Source organism: Plecotus auritus, assembly GCF_963455305.1.
Source record: "Plecotus auritus genome assembly, chromosome: 6".
Taxonomy (NCBI): domain Eukaryota; kingdom Metazoa; phylum Chordata; class Mammalia; order Chiroptera; family Vespertilionidae; genus Plecotus; species Plecotus auritus.
In genome coordinates, this window is record NC_137773.1 from 60112574 (window position 1) to 60134552 (window position 21979).

General features: G+C 43.8%; 1 protein-coding gene across 4 annotated transcripts in view; it reads right to left on the reverse strand.

The window, feature by feature from the left end:
• The window catches only part of GATB (glutamyl-tRNA amidotransferase subunit B), an 80348-nt gene that overhangs the window by 37022 nt on the left and 21347 nt on the right, over window positions 1–21979 (reverse strand). For 2 of the 4 annotated variants that reach the window (XM_080676530.1, XM_080676529.1), the window contains exons 3-5: window positions 12653–12766; window positions 10058–10256; window positions 9514–9636 (exon numbers count right to left, since the gene is read on the reverse strand). In XM_080676530.1, coding sequence (XP_080532656.1) covers window positions 9514–9636; window positions 10058–10256; window positions 12653–12766 — 436 coding nt within the window. Of the gene's footprint in view, window positions 1–9513; window positions 9637–10057; window positions 10257–12652; window positions 12767–14137; window positions 14240–21979 lie in introns of those variants that run through there. The other 2 variants (XM_080676532.1, XM_080676531.1) reach the window with 2 other exon arrangements.

Consider the following 21979-nt stretch of genomic DNA (forward strand, 5'->3'; position numbering starts at 1 on the left):
CTCAAGGGCGAGAGCAGAACTTAGGCATTCTCCTCCAGCACTGTAACAATCCCCTTCTTCCACAGACAGGACTCTGTATCCTCTCTGGCTTCTGTAAGGATCTACTGCAGCGGACAGAGCTGTCCTGACGTGGCGTCTGTTGTGAGACTCAGAGGGAGGCGTCCCCAGCCTGGGAGGACCTTCTCTGACCCCGAAAGCCCCTTTAGATTAGGAGCAATCACCCTTAAGGAAGCAGGTGCTTTGTGGAGAGGACTAAGAGGCTCTTGAGGAGGAGAGGGAGGCAAAGTTCCAAGACAAATAGGGAAGTGAAGTTAAGAAACACTTAGGTCTTATATCCTATAAAGTAAAGCTCAAATTCTGTTTCCCAATTTCACTTAAAATATTTAAAATGGGACAGAATTAGAAGACAAAATGCTGAAGTTTATTTTTCAATTTAAAAACCTGCCTACGAAAATAAATCTGTCAAATCTAAGTGTTCTGATAGGCTAAATAAATTAATTTCCCCAGATTCCATAGCAAATGCATATTAAAATAATAAAATGGTGTAAACAAATTCCATGCCAAGAAAGGAGACCCTAGGCACTGGTCTCTGCCACTGCCCCAGTGCTGGGCTGTGGGGCTCACTCTCCAAGCTGGAGACCGAGGGCAGGCTGCTGCCTGCCCTGCTCTTCACTCATTCCCACAGGAAAGGGAAGAGGTTCACCTTCCTTGCTAATGCAACTCCCCCCCATGCTGACAGTCAGGGGAAAGGTGCCTTTCAGCTTGGAAATTACTCTATGTCTCCAGTCTGGACATCTCAAGACTTTTACAAAATCCTGTAGCTCCTTTTGGACAATTTGTGCTTACCCAAAACTCAAAAAATCCCAACTATTCCTGAGATCATCAGACTCTCAGTCTGGGGACCCTGAAGTCATCTTCTGCTTTTGTTTCCTTTGTCCATTATATCCAAACTGATAACTAGATCCTATCAGTTCTTCCCTCAAAATATTCCTCATACGTGTCACTACCTCTCCATTTCCACTGTTGCCACCCTCGCCTAAGGCCTCAGAACTTCAAGCCCAGATGACACAATCGCATCTTGATTTTTAATACAGCAACCAACCCCTCAACTCCTCCTTGTCCAGCCACCCGGGTGCGGCTCTGACTTTCATCTTTCCACAAGGTCATGTTCAGCATTCCCTTTGTTTGCTCAAGTGCACAGCCAGCTTCTATTGGATTGACTCGTCTCCTCTGCTTGGTATTCAAGAGCCCTCATCTGGTCTTGGTTGAAACTACCCACATTGTCCCACTAGGCATTCCATGAGAAAGCTCTCCTCCAATCAGGGGAGCTCTCTTTATACAAGTCCCTGTCTGCACCTCTGGCTCCCATGCACTCTCTTCATCAGTGTGACTGTCCCTTCTCAAACTCTGCTCATCCTTCAAGGTCCCACTTGAGTGCTAACACCTTTTCCTCCTTAAAACCCCTTATCAATAAGCTGGCCTCTACTGCTGGCTCCCCTGCATTATTAGAACGTACATAACCAATACTACAGGATCTAGCACATGTCTACAGCCTATTTTGAATTAATCTTATCTTTAAGACCAAAATGGCAGGCCTTTGAAAAATGGGCCTAGCTTTTATATATCCCCACTACTCTTGCCTTCCCCAAGGACATCACTCTTTCCGTCACCTCCTCCTCACATCAGTCATTAACCTCCCTTTCTCAGCACTACTTCTGATATATACATATGTAATATTTCTCATTAAAAAAACAAAACCCAAAACCAAAGCCCTACTTTCCTGAACCCAATTCTCCCTCCATCATTCAGCTACCGTTTCTCTACTTTCCTATTCAACAAATCGTCGCAAACAGTTTTGTTTTTTGCACATATTGTCTCCATGCTCTCACCTCCCATTTACTTCTAAACCCAATTCATCTTGGCTTCTATCCCTTCCCCTAGGAAAATGCCTACACAACATCACCAACAACCTCCTTCTGCCAAATCCAGTGGACAGAGGACATGTTCTCTCTTCCCCTGATGGGATACCTCAGCCACACATGACATACTGATTAATCCTTCCTTCCTGAAATATCGTCCTCTCTCAGCTCCTGCGGCCTTAAGCTCTCTTGGTTTCCCTCCGATCTCTCTAGGGCAGTGGTGGGCAAACTCATTAGTCAACAGAGCGGCAAACCACGGCTCTCGCGGTTTGCCGACCACTGCCCTAGGAGACTCCATTTCCACTTATTCGCTGGTGCTTTCTTTCCCATTCAAACTTAGGACTGTCTTCTTTCCTTATACTCGTGCTGTAGGGGTATATGTTTTATATATCATCTATTGCTGATGACTTCTAAATTGATCTCCTCAGCCCAGACCTCTACTCGGGGCTCCTCATTGATATCCAACGTCTACTTGACACCTCCACTTGGAGTTCTCATAGGTATTTCAATTTCTAAAACTAAATCCTGACTTGACCCCCCACCCCACAAAGCCATTCTTGTCTTCATCTTTGTAATTTCAATAAATAGCACCACCACCGAGCTCCTCAGCCTTCCTAAAAGGCATCTTTGATTTCTTCTTATCCCTTGACTTCCATACCAGCCTGTTAACAAATCCTCTTATTTCTAAAAACCATCTTGAATCTATCTGTCTTGATCTTTCCATCTTCACTGATACCAGCCCTGTCCACAAAGTATCATCTTCCATCTGAACAATGACAAGAGCTTTTTACCTGGTCTTGCTTCCTCTTACCCTTCTGAGTCTACTTTCCAAAGCAGACAGAGTGGTTTTTCTAAAATGTTACATAGACTAAGTCATTCCCTTACTTCAAAGTCCTTCGAGGGCATCCCACTGCACTTGGAATGAAACCCAAATAACTTCCTGCCATTATCAGTAATCTAGCCCAAGCCTCACTTGATGCCACATTTGCCTGCTCATTATGCTTTCCCTGCAGTGGCTGTTAACTATGCTAACTCTGAACATATCCTGAGATTTTTCTCATGCAGGGACTTTGCCTTAGCTTTCTCCTAGAATGCTCATTCCCTCCCTCTATGCTGCCTGGGCCTGGGGTCATTCTTCAGGACTCAAATAAATGCTGCCTCCCCTGAGGCCTTCAATTTCCTTGACACCCTATTTATTTCCTTCATGCACTTATCACTATAACTGTTTTTGCTTTATTTGTTAATGAATTTTCCTCCCTCATGAACATAAGCTTGTGAATATCCTTTGCATGGCTATATTCAGAACCCAGATCTGGGTCTGGAACATAGTAACTGTTCAATAAATTAATACCTTATTGAACAAGCCACAACTCTGGTGTTTTCCTGAGCAATGAGTAAGTGGACTGGTTACTGTCTCATAGCAGGTTCCTATTCTGAAGTTCCATCTAAGTAAGACTAAACTACAGCTGGAATAATCTGAAAGGCCCAAATAGCTCAAAGAAAAACTTCCAAAGTATGCTGAGCTCTACTCAACCAAATTTCAATACTTGAGAGACAACTTTGTTGGAACTCAGGGAACCCTGAATTGGACCTCACTTGCTTTTAAGAATGAAACCATCTTTCACAATTTAGAACTCTTATTTGGAAATGGAATAAAAGCATGAATTTCAGTCTCTCCCAGAGATGACCATGCTATAGAAAAATCTGAGAGGAATCACTTAGTATCCTGCAGTGTTGAAAGAGCGTTCCCTAGCCTGGATTCAAATATGGCATAAACATTAACAAAAGACAGTCTATCCAACGAAGACAAAATACCTTTTAAACAAATTAAGTTAAATCGCCTCAAATGCACAAAAGCCTTACCAGTCAGGTTCTGCAACACCAAAGGAGGGCCTTTATTCACATATCATGAGAATGCTATCAAGCTCAATTTCTACCCTCTAGAAGTAGAGATTTGTAACAGAAAAACCAAAGAACTACACCACTGAGCACAGTGATATGGTACAGTTACATTATTTTTTCCTGAAACACATTCGCACATCAGAAATATAACATCAGGACAGAAAGCTGTTTCTGTAAGCAGCAGGGGCCTGAGGATTTAGTGAGAAGTCTATTAAACTATCTCATTCTGATCACTGAATACTCTCCAGAACTTAAATAACAAGGTTCGACAATGAGAAAAAGTGACATTTCACAAAGTGTATTCATCTAAAATGAGCGGTGATTCTGTAAAAGTAACACTACTTACTATTGTTAAAAATACCTACGATAGCGAGCACAGGTTATTTATCGGGGCCTGTGATAAGTTTTATACACATAATCACATTCATTCCCTACAATCTAGTTCAATGACAAAGTCACTTAGACACCCTTTAGGCATTTCAAACTTAATATCAAAATGATTTTCTCCCACAAAAGTATTCCTCTCCCAATCGTCCCTGTCTCAGTAAATCATCTCCCTATCTCAGGGACACCATCCAGCTACCCCAACTATCTGAAGACTTGGATGGTTTCTTTGTTCTTTGGTTTCTTCCTTTCCCTTTCCATACACAATTATTTGGGGACTCATTTTCTAAGTGTGGAAAGTGAGGTTCAGAGAAATCAAATACCGTGCTCAGGTTCCTACAGCTAGAAGTGGTAGGACAGGACTCCATCCCAGATCTGGGACCTTAGTGCCATCAGCAGCCATGGTACCCATGCTCTGTTATACTATCTTTCGAAGTTATCTATGGCAATTATGATAGACTAGAGGCCCGGTGCATGAATTCATACACCTTGGCCTGGCCTGTGGGATTGGGCCGAAACTGCCTCTCTGACATCCCCCGAGGGGTCCCTGATTGCAAAAGGGTGCAGTCCAGGCTGAGGGACCCCACTGGTGCATGATCGGGGCCAGGGAGGGATGCAGGAGGTTGGCCAGCTGGGGAGGGACCACGGGAGGGCTCCAGGGTGTTTCCGGCCTGTCTCGCTCAGTCCCGATTGGCTGGACCCCAGCAGCAAGCTAACTTACCGGTAGGAGCATCTGCCCCCTGGTGGTCAGTGCACATCATAGTCACTGGTCGACCAGTCGACTATCTGCCCCCTTGTGGTTAGTGCATGTCCTAGCAAGCGGTTGAGCAGCCTTAGTATATCATTAGCATATTATGCTTTGATTTGTTGACCGGACAACTGGACACTTAGCATATTAGGCTTTTATAATATAGGATAGCTATCTATCGTGATTGCCACTAGGAGGCAGTGTGATCAGTGAGTGATTAAAGAAAAGGTTCCTGGAGTCAGACACACCTGGGCTCAAATCCTAGCTCAGTCACTTCTTGTGAGCTTTGGGCAAATAACCCAACCTCCTTAAGCCTCACTTTCCTCACCTGTACAACAGGCATAAAAACATCTCTCAGGAATTGTCATAAAGTTTAAATGAGATAAATGAATTTTAAAAATGCTTAGTGAACCAATGAGCACATGCCACATGTTCAAACTGAACATTATTATTGCCACTGAAACATTTTGTATGTCTACATAGGTACACATCAACTCAACAGACTGTTTTAAAGATCTCACAGTGGCAGACATCCTGAGAAGGAAATGACTTTTGGAACCCAGGCTGAGCTGGTCTATGCTCATCAGCAAAACAATCAGGAACTCATTGAATCACAGCCTAGAGGAATTTAAGAGTCATTCCCAAAGCACCCTGGGGATCCACTGGTCCTCCCCAGAATGGCCCTCCCCAGAATGGCCCTCAGTTCCTAGGCTGCAGTCTCCAGTGCCAACACAGTGGTCCCACGGTGGTGGGAGTAAAAGGGTCAGGGCTGACCCCTTGAGACACTACAGATTTTGAGACCCTCCCCACAGCACTTTGGGACCACCACAGCCACTCTGCTGCTATGCTACGGGCAAAACTTTGGCTTTGTTTTTAAAAGCAACAAAAAATATCACACCAAATGCCATTTAATGAATCCTCTCAGCTGTCACTGTCACTGAATTGATGTGTTCTTACCGATATGGTTTATCTTTTGGCAAGGACCCAGATGGGCTTAATTCTCAGCTAACAGGTGGCCTGTTTATTATTCCATAAGTTTGGTAGAAATCAGTTATTTTAAAGAAGAATGGAATAATAAAAACTTTTTAAAAAGCAACAGAGAATCAACACTTAGTGCATGAATGAATAACCATCCAACCTGCCCATATTTCACTTATGTTCTGTGGGTAAAAGCAGCATGAGCCATAAATCTAAAATGGAGAGTTTTATTATTCTAAAACAAAGCCTTGTTTCTCTAAAGCAAACTTGCAGGCAGCTAACCTTTAAGGCACTCACTCATGTGGCTAGTGTTTTTCCAATCATTAGCCTAAGGAAGATAGCAAATAGGCAAGTTCTGTCTTCAGGTTCAACTTGTACCAGGGCTCTGAAGTAACAATTTATTGCTTGTAAGATGTCCTATGTGACAAATGTGGCATTACAAATTAAGAAGTCTTTTTGTAGAATACAACTATATTGCATGACATGAAAAGGTTGGTAAATAGCATCACAAACTGGCAGGGAGACGAATCATCACCATTAGAGGTATTTATGGGCACCCACTGTGACCATTCGTGTTGGCTGATGTTACATGTCAACTTGACTGGGTCATGGGGTGCCCAGATATTTGATTAAACATTATTCTGGTTGTGTCTGCAAGGGTGCTTCTGGATGAGATTACCATTTGAATCCACAGACTGAGTAGACTGCTTCCCCACTGTGAATGGGCACCATTCAATTCATGGGAGGCCTAAATAGAACAAAAGGCAGAGTGGGGGGATTCAGTCTCTCTGCCTGACTGCCTTTGAGCTGGGATATTGGTCTCTTGCCTTTGGACTTGGGCTCAGACTGGAAATTACACCATCAGCTCTCCGGTCCTCAGGCCTGCGGACCTGAACTGGACTGCGCTATCCGCTCCCCTGGAGCTTGCACTCTTGCAGGAGCTCTCCCACCACTTCCTGACTAGATCTTGGAACTTTTCAGCCTCCGTGATCATATAAGCCAGTTCCTTACAATAAATGTCATTAGATGCAAACATACATGCATAACATATACACATTCCACTGGTCCTGTTTCTCTGGAGAATCCTACTACACCACTGTAGTGATCTCAGATGAACAACTGTACGTGCAGAATCTGTATCCTCTCTCTACTCTGTCAGCGAGTGCTCTGTGGGTGGCAGAAGATTTTTAAAAAGCCCCTGGGAACAGAAAATAGGGAGAAAACCACGGGAGAGACTAGCTTTCAGGGACTTCCGGACCAGCAAAGCAGCACTAGAAAGGGGCCAAGGCAGCGAGCCGTGAAGAAACTGAACTTGACAGGTACTTGTAATCTTATGTCAAATGTACAAATACTTAAAATGCATAGTTTGTTTGGTCCCAAGGATTCAAGTGGGTTTTCTTGTTTACCTTAATTTCCTACTATATTTCTATTGAATTTAAGATTTTATCTCAAAGTTAAAGTTTAGTGAACTTTTTTGGCTTATCCTATCCTATCTAATAAAAGAGTAATATGCAAATTAACCATACCTCCACCATACCCACAGGCCACGCCCACAAGCCAATCAGGAGCGAATATGCAAATAAACCCAACCAAGATGGCTACGGCCACAGAGAGCAGGAGGGAGGCTTGGGTTTCCCCGGCAATGGAGGAAGCCAAGCTTTTCGCCTGCCCTTGCAGGCCTAGGCCTCCACTCAAGGCTACAAAGTTTCAATGATAGAAGATACATAAACCCAAACAGAAATGGTGGCAGCCACCGAGCTGGAAAGAGCAGGAGGCTAGGGTTGCCCCTGGCAATGGAGGAAGCTAAGCTTTCCACACACCCTGGCAGGCCCAGGCCTCCGCTTAAGGCTACAAAGTTTCAATTATAGAAGATACATAAATCCCAAGAGAAATGACTGCCGCCATGGAGCAAGCAGAAGGCTTGGCTCCGCTCCAGGCTACAAAGTTTCAACTGTAGAAGATAAATAAACCCCAGATACCAGGGCCTCTGTTTGGGTCACCAGGGGGCGTGGCCGGCCTGCAAACCACCAGAGGCCCCTTGCCCAGGCCGCTCCACGCCCCAAGGGAACCCCCACCCTGATCCGGGACACCCTTCAGGGCAAAATAGCTGGCCCCCACCCGTGCACCAGGCTTCTATCCTATCTAATAAAAGAGTAATATGCAGATTGACCATCACTCCAACACACAAGATGGCTGCCCCCATGTGGTCAAAGATCCTGCCTCCATGTGGACACAAGATGGCCACCACAAGATGGCCAGCAAGGGAGGGCAGTTGTGAGGGGATAAGGCCTGCAAGGGAGGGCAGTTGTGGGCGATCGGGCCAGCAGGGGAGGGCAGTTGGGAGGGGCAAGGCCTGCAAGGGAGGGCAGTTGGGGGCAATCAAGCCTGCAGGGGAGGACAGTTAGGGGTGACCAAGCCGGCAGAGGAGGGAAGTTGGGGGCGACCAAGCCTGCAGGGAAAGGCAGTTGGGAGGGACCAAGGCCTGCAGGGGAGAGCAGTTAGGGGTAACCAGGCCTGCAGGGGAGGGCAGTCGGGGGGGACCCAGGCCTGCAGGGGAGGGCAGTTGGGGGGGACCCAGGCCTGCAGGGGAGAGCAGTTGGGGGCGACCAGGCCTGCAGGGGAGGGCAGTTAGGGGTGACCAGGCCTGCAGGAGGGGGGCAGTTAGGGGTGACCAAGCCTGCAGGGGAGGGCAGTTAGGGGTGACCAGGCCTGCAGGAGGGGGGCAGTTAGGGGTGACCAGGCCTGCAGGGGAGGGCAGTTTGGGGAAAACAGGCTGGCAGGGGAGCAGTTAGGCATCTATCAGGCTGGCAGGGGAGTGGTTAGGGGGTGATCAGGCTGGCAGGCAGAAGTGGTTAGGGGCAATCAGGAAGGCAGGCAGGTGAGCAGTTGGGAGTCAGCAGTCCTGGATTGTGAGAAGGATGTCCGACTGCCCATTTAGGCCCGATCCCAGTGGGCAGTCGGACATCCCTCGAGGGGTCCTAGATTGGAGAGGGTGCAGGCTGGGCTGAGGGACACCCCCCGCCCACCCCCCCCGCCCCCCCGCCACCCCGTGCATGAATTTTGTGTACTGTGCCTCTAGTAGTTTATATAATTTGGCTTCAGCTGCACATGGATGAAAATTCTCCAAAAGAAGGAAAAGAAAGACCAAAAGGAAGGGCATCAACTAACAATGAAGTGCCACCCACACAGCTCTCACAAACTGAGTTATTCTGGATAAACAGTGTCCTCTCACTGAGAAAGGTGAAACCATTCAAACACATTATTTCATCAACCCTCACAACATTCTGATGCACGAAGCCAGACAGAGCATCTACTCCTGCAACTCCTAATCTCACAAGCTTGGGCCCAGGGCCTCTGTACCCTTGTTGTTAGTGTGTTTATTCTGGTTAAGGGCTGAGAAAAGAATCCAAGGAAAATTCTAAAAACAACAACACATAAACAATTAGGAATGTATAAAGCTGAAAAAAAGATGTAAACTACCTCAAAGCAGCTGATGCAGAGAATAAAACTTAAGTGCAAAGAGACCCGAGAAGCAGAAAGGGAGGAGGTGTAGAAGGAGGGACACTGCTTGTGAGCTTGTACCTGCCATGTTTGCCTGGCTGGTCCCCAGGGCTTGAAGTATCAGCTGCAGCTCCCTGACAGCTGTTGCTGCCTCTTCTCCACAGGACATATCAGGCTCCAGGACCACTTCCAGAAGGCCAATTCCTACCAAACAAGAGGCAGAGTCAACCTGACTGAGCTCTCCAATCTGACCAGCAGATAAATTAGGCTGAAATCTTTGGAAAACCATGCATCACTAAAGGACTCTCAAAGTAGGTCCTAGCCTCAGAATTACTTCTCTTTTCCCTCACTTTTTAATCTTTAACTTTGGATCATTTCTTTTAAAGTCAGCTTAAGATATCAAGCTGTTGGGTCTGATGAGGCAGCTACGTTTGTCTCATGTTAGGGGTGGGTTGTTAGCAAGCCCAATAGTAATCACAGTTCTCTGAGCAGCTGGGCCAGTACCAATGCGGATATTCTGATCTCCACTGTCAGGCTTCTGGGCCTGCGTCCTCAATTTGTTTGGGGAAACTGGAGGGGAGAGGGGAGGCTGAGAGGAAAACTAATGGAGAATCTCTAAGCCTACCCGCCCTGTTCAAGTCAATGAGCGTCTGGGACCGCAGGTCATCGTGAAGGCTCTTGCCACTGTCTTGCTCCAGCTGGATCTGCTTGATCCTCACTGTCTTGTTGATCACCTGACTCCGCTTCTTCCCCACACAGACACTGTACGCCAAGCTGCCCTTCACAGCGATCGGGAGCCTCTGCTGGGTAATTTGGTAGCCTGCCTGCACACAAACAGGAATTATATAGTCACCAGTCCACAAATAAAAGCCCAGGGTCCAGTTCACTATTCCTTTTAAGGTCACAAACCTAAAGACTTACCTAAAAATACAACATAACAAAACAAAACCAAAAAAAACAAAAAGGAGAAGAAAAATTATTTTATGCCTTTCAGCCATAATTTAGCCTGGCCTCTTCTGGCTTTTCCTATCCCCCTTTACCCTCCCTGGATATCCCCTGCCCCAAATAATGGTGCAATAAACGACCCGAATCCTGTCTTCCCTACTGAAGTACCATTTGGGGGAATAACAGTAATCTCATTGTCAGAGGCCTCTAAGGGAATGTATTGTGTCCACTTACTTCATTAGCCTAACCCTACATCTGATTACTGCTCCTGACAGACCCTCCTTACTGGGAAGTGCGCCTAAGCTTTTTGCTATCTACTTTCAGCACGGTTGACAGCAGTTGCTAGTATGCATAAGCTTGTTTTGTTCCTGTTCTTTAAGCTAACCAATTGTGCCAGCTGCCCCCCCTTGACCCAACTTTCCTTATTCTTCTAGCCAGAAAATGCTCATATGCAGTTAATGGAAAGTACGCGGTACTAAAATGCTGATGGATATCACAAGGACTTCCTCACCTCCCTCTAAGTAGAGAGGAAGAACTGCTTTCAAATACACACATGCATCGACACACGCTAGAGACAGCAGGTCAATAGGGAGAACTGGAGAAGAACAGAGAGCAACAGCTGAAGCATCTGCTTCAGCTTGCTGGGGTCCCTGATACTGTGTTCTCAGTTCGGTACACCTCTTGATCCTCTCAACAATCCTAGCAAGAGGTACAGGGCACAGAAGGAATTAAGGGCCTTGTCCCAAGTCATCGAGCTAGTAAGCATCAATGTTAGGATTTGAACTTGGAAGGTCAGGCTCCACAGTCTGTGCTCCTAGCCACCCAGCCAGCGTTTTCCAAACTTTAGCTGCTTCGGAATCACCTGGCAGGCTGGTCAAAACACAGACTAGCTCCACCTGAAGAGTTTCTGACTGCAGGTTTGTGATGGCAGGTTTGGGATGGTACCTGAGAATTTATATTTCTAACAAGTTCCTAGGAAATGCTGATGCTAGTGGTCTGGGGAACCACACTTTCAGAATCACTGCTTTAGGCCAACTCATTCTCTGTGCAAAAAGGAAGTCTCAATTTATAAAAATTAAACTCTGAGTAGGGCTGCCAAATAAAATGCAGGATGCTTAAATTCAAATTAGAATAATTTAAATAAACTGCTTATTCGGATAAAGAATTTTTTTAGTGTATGTCCCATGTAATATTTGACAACACTAACTCTGGATCATCTGAGCTGCCTGGGCCAGAAAGAATAGAAAGACGCACATAATCAAAACTTCTCATTTTAGTCCCATAGTACTAAGTCCCCCACCTTAACCAAACTGGTTATCACTCTTAAAAGGTGTAAAAATGCCAGTTCATGCTCTCCATTCTCTGAAAAAGGAGGATCTGCTAAAAGGCTGCAACCAGAGGGTCCAAGCAGCAGCTGGAGAATTCAGGTTCTAGTTGTATTTTTTATTTAATTCTCCCCTCGCTCTCACCCACTAAAAACCAGCTCACCCCAGTCTCCAGTTCAAGGAGAATGGGAAGCAATATCCTCACCCCCATTTTTTTTTCTTTTTTTTAATCTGAAGAAGGGCCATATACTTAGTATCAGAGGCTCCAATCAAATGAAACATGATTTGGGGAAACTCATTCAACACTGCAGTTTTGGTTCTGTTCAATGTTATAAAAAAAAACTGGCTCCAGTTCACACTGGCTTCTCTAAAAGAAAAACACTTCCTAATTTTAAGGAAAAAGCAGGTTAACATTGGCTTTACTGCTCAACCGATTCCTGTTGTGAGTCTAGGCTGCAGGTGCATGGTTCTGCTTACTACCGTCCACTTACTTGCTCCTTGTGAGATGACAGAAATGTCTCCAAAGGTGACGGTCCTATTATTGGGAACATCAACTTGAAAGAGGGAAGCTCTCGCTGTGTCTACAGAGCTACAGTACGCATTTACCGCATTTACCGTTACATCAGCCCCAGAGTTAGCTTTTGTCCTAACAGGCAATTAGCGCCAAACACCACGGCTGGGCTGAGCCTGGGAACACTGGCTTCTTCTACTCCCCATTCAATTATGAGCGAGCCACCAGAAGCATGAGGGTAAGCAAGGAGTCAGCAATCAGGACAATTGCATCCAATCTAGTAAACATCAGGGGGCACCTGCCTTCATCAGGTCGGGCAGAACTTCCTGCTGTGATGGACAGACCTCTGATGGGAAACATGTGAGGCACAGCCCTCCTCCCCAGCTCCAACCCCCCCAGCTCTGAGAACTTACAGAGGGCGATCACAAAGCATACTTACAGGGAGGTCTGCATAGAAGTAGTGCTTCCTGTCAAACAAGGACTTCTTGTTTATGTGGCAGTTCAGTGCCAGGCCTGTCATTACTGCCGCCTCTACGCACCTCCTGTTGAGAACCTATGGAAACACGACACACAGCTCCAGTCTGAACAAATGCTTCTCCCACACACTGACATCCTCCCTGAATATTCAATTTGGCCCTTCAACAGGCATTCTCTCTGGTTCTCTGAGTGGGCAGCTCCAGTTCATAAGCTGACTCTGTTAGTCTGGAACCGTGAAAACTTTATATATAAAAGAAAATGCATGCGGCAGTGGGTTCCACTGGGCAGGTAATGAACTGCCACCTCGGGATCCTTTCCTCTATTCCTGGCATCAAAGTTAACAGGAGGGTCCCAGAAAAGCTCAGCAGAGTGGTTACTACATGGAATAAATTTAACCTCACTCCCTCTGCAAGCAGAGCAAGGAGCCGGTCAGAATGCACGAGAAGCACTGATTCCTGGGAGAAGGACCCAAGAAGCAGCTCACCAAACAACCTGCATGAGGTTGAAACACGCTTTGACAGATGAACTCTGGAAATTACAGGACTACAGCCATTTCCTCAAGGGCTGGGAAAGGGGCATACCTGCCTCCAGTCCAGGTCTGGCCAACTGTGCCCTACACCCCGACTCTCTCCGAATTGCTGGTCCCCACAGGGTCTCTTAGAGCTCAGGGCCTCTGGATCAGCCCTGCCACACCTACAGGTGTGGACGGCCAAGAAATGGCAATTTCCTAGCCCCAAAGGACATGAACAGCTTTTAAGAACTTTGGAGGAGGGAGGGATGGAATAATACAGACAATTAGAGAGAAGGAGAAGGAGCACTAAGTTCTGGAGCCAGGCCCACATCCCACCTGTGCTACGTGGATATACTGCTGAGACCAGAAGCTATTTCCTCATCTCTAAAACAGAGATTTCATGTGAGCTCGTGGAGTGGCTAGAGTAACAGCCAGAACATCTACTCTACAGTAGGAATTCAATTTTAGTTCGTTTTCCCCATTGTACTTTGGGGAAATTTTTGAGGACACTGTGCTTGCTGATGAAACATTTCTATTTTTATTAGAATATTTATCATGTGCTTTAGTATCTGTAGTATACTCTTATGCATATAGGGCTTCCCAGTTCAGCATTTTCACATCCAGCATTGTATTCCAGCCTCACAGCAACCCTTGTAAAGAAGGAACTTATATTATTCCAATATTTCAGAAAAAGAAAAACTAAGACCCAGAGATACCAAGAGACTCACCCAAAATCACAGAGTTGGCAAATGGTAAAGCTAGCTCTAAAATCCACCTGTGCCCTTGCCTAGAGGGTGACAAACAATTCCTGTGTTTTGGGGACTGCCTCTCCAGGCTTGGACAATGAGTGAGGCTCCCTGACACAGGCATAACTTGATCAAACACAGACTTGAAAACCAAATCTGTACAATGAAACTAAGAGACATCTCTACTTACAGCAATATACAACTCCCACATGCCTTTTCTCCCGGAAGCCAGGTAACAGAATGGAGTCAGTCATCTCATAGCCTCTATTTGGAGTTCTGCACTCTGGGCCAAATCATATTGCCAGCTCTGCACTAATAATGGTTTCACGAGAAGATGTGTGAGTGTGGGGAACAGGATGCTCTAATTATTAATGTTTTCACTTGCTGTTTGGCATTTTACTGAACAGTTGTTACTGTAATACAAATATAACTGGTAGACACTGCTGCCAAGTTCAGGCCTGATGATTCCGGTCAAGGCACACAAGACTGCGAAGCTGCCTCAGGCCCTAGCGTGAGCTCGCTTGTAAACTGCCTATCTCGTTAGTCTGTACCAGTTCTTGCCTTAGTACTCCCACTATATTTCCAACTACTGCCTCCTCTCTCATCTCTGTCCAGTCTGCCCCTTTGGGGCGAACCTGCTTCCTCCTAGGAAAGAAGAAAACCTGGGTTTGTTTTGCTTGTCTATTTCTAGGCACACATTGCCAATAAACACTCTGTGCCTGGCAGGGACTAGGAGAGAGAGCAGAGTTGGGGGTGACCATGGACTCTTGCTGTGCCTACGTGCAACTGAGTACACAGGCACATGATAAACCATTAATTTCCAAAGAATAAGAATGCAGTAAAACACACAAACACTGCAGTGATATTGAATATACTTTAATCTGATTTTGATGATTTAGAAGTCTTGAAGTACTTCAGGGTCAGAATTACAAGCATCAATCATCACCACACTACAGTTGCACAGAGGGGCTAGTAAATAGAGAGTGCCAGTTAAAAGAATGCCAACCAAAAATAATTTATTATGATCTTAGTCAAGCTGCTTATGACAGATGGAGGTCTAGGTCAGCATGTTCTGAGGATAGGATGCAGAATTGGGAAATTCAACTTAGGCTGTTTTTATTCTACAACATTTCTTAAATGTCTAAAAAATATTAGGCTTCAAGGATACAGAAGTAAAGAGGGCTCTGTCACTGGCCTTAATAAATCTGCAGTGGGAACAGGAACCTGCCAGCATCTCTAACATCCTTCTCAAGTTCACCATCCACACAAGGATGATTCTGCTAAAATGCAAATCTTATAGCATTCTGTTGCCTAAAATCACTCAACAGCCCCCAATGTCTACATGATAAAGGCCAAGCTCTTACATGATCCTGCCTGCATTTTCACTTTCATCTCCAATCACACCCCTACACACCCACACATATGGTCCAGTTCCCCTATATCAGTGGTCGGCAAACTCATTAGTCAACAGAGCCAAATATCAACAGTACAACAATTGAAATTTCTTTTGAGAGCCAATTTTTTAAAACTTAAACTTCTTCTAACGCCACTTCTTCAAAATAGACTCGCTCAGGCCGTGGTATTTTGTGGAAGAGCCACACTCACGGGGCCAAAGAGCACAAACCATGCTGACCCTCCCTATTCTTAATCCATTTAAGATCTACTGAGATGTCACCAAATCTCTGAAACTTTCCTTATATTCTTCTCAGCTACTGCTCTGACCTTCCACACCCTTCCATTTGTGTTTGCATCACGGTCCATTGAATTGGTTTACATATATTTCCATTACACTAAGTTTCATGAGAATGGGAATTGTCTGTTCATCCTGTATCCCTGAAGCCCAATACAGAACTAAAAAATAGTGGTGCTCAATTAATAGGTGTGAAACTCAAATGAGGAGGGAGGTGATGGATATTAACGGAAGTTTTTGGAGAGGCAGCGATACCTGAATCTCCTTAAGGTATTACCTGCCACAAAGGTCTTACCTGCCTCAAACTTGTTTCTGGAAGTGCCCTGAAGCAACAACCAATCATGTATGATGTGATTAAAGAGGTGACTTGAAAATTCAAGACTAACTAGTCCTGAAGAAAGCATGGTCCAGAATTGTCTTTGCAATTGAAATAAGGTGACTACAAGGATCTCGGGATTAGCCACAACAGCCTTCATGTGGAAGGAAAGCAATGAACCTTGTAACTCACACAACACACCTTTCTCAACTGAGCCTTAGGAGACTTTGCTCTGGCTGCAGGAACACGTATTTATCATGCTCATGCACTGCACTGTGTCAGCAGGTGTGCCATGCACATCATATACCTTTTGCCATTTAATCCTAGGGCAGGCACTATTATGATCCTCATCTTATAGATAGTGACGGGAATTATAGAGATTAATTCATTTGGCCAAGGTGACACTTATAATAAGAGGCAGAGCCAGGAAGTAAGAGCCCCAGAACCCAGGCTAGTACATTCCATCTTAAATCTTCAAAGAATAAAGAGTGCTAGTGTAAGCTTTCAAGACTACTAACACCTGGCCATAACTCAGGAGCAGCAACACAAACCAAACCCTACAGGAGAAAAGTTAAGGTAGATATTGTTTCTAACATTTTTTTCTTGCCAGTTTCTATCTCTATAGGTTTGTTTTCAGATGGTGAGCACCTAGAGGGCAAACACTATGTTCTTTTAACTTTGCAGAACACTCAACATACAGTCTCTGGCATGTGGAGGTTTGATAATGAGTGGACCTACAGGCTTTCTCCATTAGCAGGGGAATGTTTTATTGCTAGACTTCTGAAATCCCTAGACACAAACACTCATGAAATGCCTTATCAAATAAGTAAATGGCTTCAAGGATACAGAAAGAGGCCAGTTCTTTTATTTAATCAGAAGATAAGGAAGGTATGATAGGTAGAGGCAGGAGATGAGATAGTCAATAAATTTCATGACTACAGAGACAGACTAGGCAGATCATGGTCAAAAAAGGATATGAGGGTGGATGTCCCATCACTACCCTAGTCTAGTCCTCCTCCACTCCCACTTACTCTGCTAAGCACTGTCTCCCCAGCCAGACTGAGCTCCCTGAGGGCAGTCATTTTATCTTATTATTCTTTGCCCCATTATCTACATCTGATTAACTGAGGTAATGGATAATTTATCATTCCCTTTATCAACATTCATAAGCTATGAAATGAAAGCAAAATTGTTCTATAATATATATGTGTCAGGAAAAAGAAACCACTTAGTATGTAAAATAGGACACATTTAATGCAGAGACTTTACACTGGTGATAGAAGAGCTGAGATGTCAGAGGGCACAGGAAGGCCACTTAGGAGATTCTCAACAGCAGGAAGCCAGTCCTACCCCAGGGCTAAGGACGAGGCACTCGGAGAACACTGAACACATGGTAGATTTGACTCCTACTAGCTGGAGCCCTGGTAGAGGCCCACCCACTACCAGAGATGTTATCAGAAGAGAAGAGGGAAGGAGTAAGACCCTGTAGCTGCTTTCCTCCCACCTCCAGTCTTTCATCAGATCCTGCTCTTGGCCTCACCAGTCAGAAGCCAGGTAACTAGAAACTGGAGGTGGAGGTAGAGAATGCACAGATGCAATAGGGACCAGAGCATTCTGAGCCCATAAAGATGTCAAAAAATAAAAAGATAAATACCGGTAAGCGATTGTCTTACTCTGTAAAATTCAAACTGAATGTAATCAGCTACGCAAAAAAGCATGGAAATAGAGCTGCAGAGAGACAATTTGGGCCTCCTCCCACTGAGTGTATGATCAGACAGTGGAGAAAACAGAAAGAACAACTTCTTAAGATGCCAAAGAAGAAGGCCTTAAGAGGAAAACCAGCAAAATGGGCAAACTTGGAGCAGAGGCTTAAGACTTGGATTATGGAGCAGCACCAGAGTGGCTTATGTGTGTCAACCAAGCTTACTCAATGTCAGGCAAGAATGTATGCAATGAAATGAACATTGTTGATTTTATAGGAAAGGCAAAATGGTGCTTCAATTTCATGAGGAGAAAAGGGCTGGCCATGAAAACATGAACAAAGTTAGCTCAGAAAATGCCACCAGTTTATGAGGATGATCTCACATACACAGACAGTGACTCAGAAGACAGCAGTGATACAACAGAAGTTGGAGAAATTGATATGTCTGGAACTAATAGTGATGAAGAAGAGAGCAGGGATGCAACAGAGGCTGAATAAAGTGATATGCTGCATAAATCATAGTACTGGTATATAAACATTACCTGTGGTAATTACTAAATAAAAATGTGTTCTGTTTTATGTTTAAAATATTGATTTCTTAATTTTGGGTTGGAAAAGTGGGGGGGGGCATCTTATACACAGAAAAATACAGTATGTCAAATTCTACTAATTACAAATAAACCTATTCACTAAAGCCAGTCTCTGGAACCTATAACAGGAAATAGTTTGTGATGTACTTCAAAGGAATAAAACTACATGTCTCTCAAAATAGTCTGTAATTCACACCATTTCTCACCTCTTCCTAGTTTACCCTCAACTCGTGAGCTTATGATGCTATGACACCCAGAGTTAGTCCAACTGGTATCAGTACCTCCTTTAAAAACTGTGACAGTATGATAAGACTACTGTGCTCACTGAGAATCCAGTCAGCAATTCCTCTGGAGCATTAAAACAAAAACTATAAGTTGATGTTTTGCAAAAAGCCCAAAAGGAATTATTCTGTGAAACTAATGCTACATATGACAAATCTGATGACTGAGATATAATATGATAAATGCCTTAATTTATGAAGAGAAGGTAATTAAGATTTACTAAGTAAAAATAAGGCAGTAAAATGGGCCTTTATGTTACTGTTAACCATAAATATGTCTCAAAGCATGCACTCCCTCTAATTCATATTCAAAGCAAAAGTTGCCACACAGATAAATTTTCATTATGGTAGAGAAAAGTGTTCCCCCATTTCCTCACCCCCCACATCCCTTTTCACCACTGAGCTCTTTATTCATCAGCCAAAACAAATACAAATACTCTTGAGCTATGATAATTAAGCTTGCTAAAACTGGTCCGTTAATTTTTCTAAAGTGGAATTTTACCATCAAAAGTTACTAGTTTTATGGAAATATTAAATATTTACATAAATATACCCACATAAATATGTATGCTCTTTATGCCTAAACATGGGCATTGCCTAGGGGAAAAGGAGAAAGAGAATGTTATATGTTCTCTTGTTTAAACCCCTTTTTCACAATGGAGAAAAACATAAATATACATTTCACAGGAAACAATTTGTGTTCAAAAGAAGAGTGTCATTCGTGCTGTCCTTGAGCTGCAGTGCTCCTCTCCATTCCCAGTCCTATCGCACCATTTCCACTACCCAGGCTAATCAGGATCAAGGGCAAGGATATTTCCTTGCTCCTAAGTATCAGAGACCCATTCTTCTCATTTGGGATTCCGCTCTCCTCCTGTGTCTGCCTACCTCCTGGGCAGTGGTCGGCAAACTCATTAGTCAACAGAGCCAAATATCAACAGTACAACGATTGAAATTTCTTTTGAGAGCCAAATTTTTTAAACTTCTTCTAACGCCACTTCTTCAAAATAGACTCGCCCAGGCCGTGGTATTTTGTGGCAGAGCCACACTCTAGGGGCCAAAGAGCCACATGTGGCTCGCAAGCCGCAGTTTGCTGACCACGAGCCTATGGCACTGGAACAATCTCTCTTGTTTTTCCAGGGACCATTGGAATACTGAGATCTGGCATTCATCTCTGGGCTTGAAAGAAAAAAGAAAAGCCCTTGACCTTGGCAGTGCTAGGCCTGCCTCTGTGCTAGGTGAAAAGAGTTCTCACATGACACAGACTGATTTGCTTAGACTTCACTTTGGGGTTGGAGGCCAATGGCCCAACTACTAGAGCGTTCATTTGAGGAGCCTCATACTCAGCCAGTTAGCCAAGTTAGATAAGAAAGTTTGAGTTGCTGGCAGCCAGTAAAAAACAAGATTGGTTGTGCAGGTTAACTGGTCTCTATTCCTTTTTCCTACAACATTCCCAACAGTTACTAATTTGGCATTACTCATTGGCAATTAACCTGATCACCAAGAAGACCTCTACTATTTGACAAACTGGGTCAAAATTGAATCAGAAAGACCTGAGTTGAAATCTCATCTCTATTACTTGTTAGCTGTGTGACCTTGCACAAATTACCTAACCTCTCTCGGCCTCAATTTCTTTATCTGTTAGGTAAAAAAACACACCTTATTTTTCAGGATTGTTCTGTGAATTAAATAAAATTACTCAACAGACTAGTATTTAGTAAATACTAGTTGCAGAATGGAAGTGTTATTAAATGCAAGATGCCCATCTCAATCGAATCTTACATAAGCAAGCTTTTCTAGGAGACAAGGGAATCCGATGTGGAAAGGTCCGTCAGTCTGGATTTACAACCCAAAGGCACAACAGATGCTAAAATTACGCACTATGTCAACATAATATTTCCCCATTAAATGATAACTAACACCTTTTGTGATCATTAGTGTGTTATCTCCAGTGGAATAGGGATCATATTTGTTAATGTCTCAGGAAGTTTATATTATTGCATTTTCCATGTTATAGTAAAGCAAAATTTTCCTGGATAACAATGTATGCTTGCCTGTGGCTGACAAAAGCCCCCATTCTCAAGTGAAAGAAATGACCTTCTAACAAGTTGACAGTTATAAAACAGTTAACTTGAGTCAATGTTCACCCCCATCTCACTGTTGCCCCCACATATCTATGACTTCCTTGTTTTCTAAGACAGCAGTTACTTTTGAAATTCAACTAGCGTCTGTGGAGAAGAGATGTATAAAGACATGAAATAGACATAGGGATCAAGTTTTTAGAAAAATCAGTTCTTTTGAATACTTTTTGAATAAAACTTTGGGATGGATTCAGGATTGTTAAAACTTGGAACATTTGTTTTTCTCTTGTTTAGTTTTTTTTTTTTTTTTTAATAAATCTTTATTCAGATTATTACAATTATTTCTCCTTTTTCCCCCCATAGCTCCCCTCCACCCATTTCCCACCCCACCTTCTGCCCTTACCTCCCCCTCACTGTCCTCATCCAAAGGTGTATGATTTTTGTCCAGTCTCTTCCTGAACCCCCCATACCCCTTTCCCCCTGAGAATTATCAGTCCACTCCCTTTCTATGCCCCTGATTCTATTATATTCACCAGATTATTCTGTCCCTCAGGTTTTTAATTCACTTGATTTTTAGGTTCACTTGTTGATAGATATGTATTTGTTGTTCATAATTTTTATCTTTACTTTTTTCTTCTTCCTCTTCTTTAAGAATATCTTTCAGCATTTCATATAATACTGGTTTGGTGGTGATGAACTCCTTTAGCTTTTTCTTGTCTGTGAAACTCTTTATCTGCCCTTCAATTCTGAATGATAGCTTTGCTGGGTAGAGTAATCTTGGTTGTAGGTTCTTGCTATTCATCACATTGAAAATTTCTTGCCACTCCCGTCTGGCCTGCATAGTTTCTGTTGAAAAGTCAGCTGACAATCGTATGGGTGCTCCCTTGTAGGTAACTAACTGTTTTTCTCTTGCTGCTTTTAATATTCTCTCTTTGTCTTTTGCTCTTGGCATTTTAATTATGATGTGTCTTGGTGTGGTCCTCTTTGGATTCCTTTTGTTTGGGGTTCTGTGGGCTTCCTGGACTTGTAAGTCTATTTCTTTCACCAGGTGGGAGAAGTTTTCAGTCATTATTTCTTCAAATAGGTTTTCAGTATCTTGCTCTCTCTCTTCTTCTGGCACCCCCATAATTCTGATGTTGGTATGCTTGAAGTTGTCCCAGAGTCTTCTTACATTATCTTCAACTTTTTGGATTTTTTTTTTGCTTTTTGCTTTTTCGGTTGAGTGTTTTTTGCTTCTTTGTAATTCAATTCTTTGACTTGATTTTTGTGTTCCTCTTGTCTGTTTTTGGGTCTCTGTATAATATTTTTTATTTCAGTCAGTGTATGTTTAATTTCTAGTTGGTCCTTTTTCATATCTTCGAGGGTCTCGTTATAT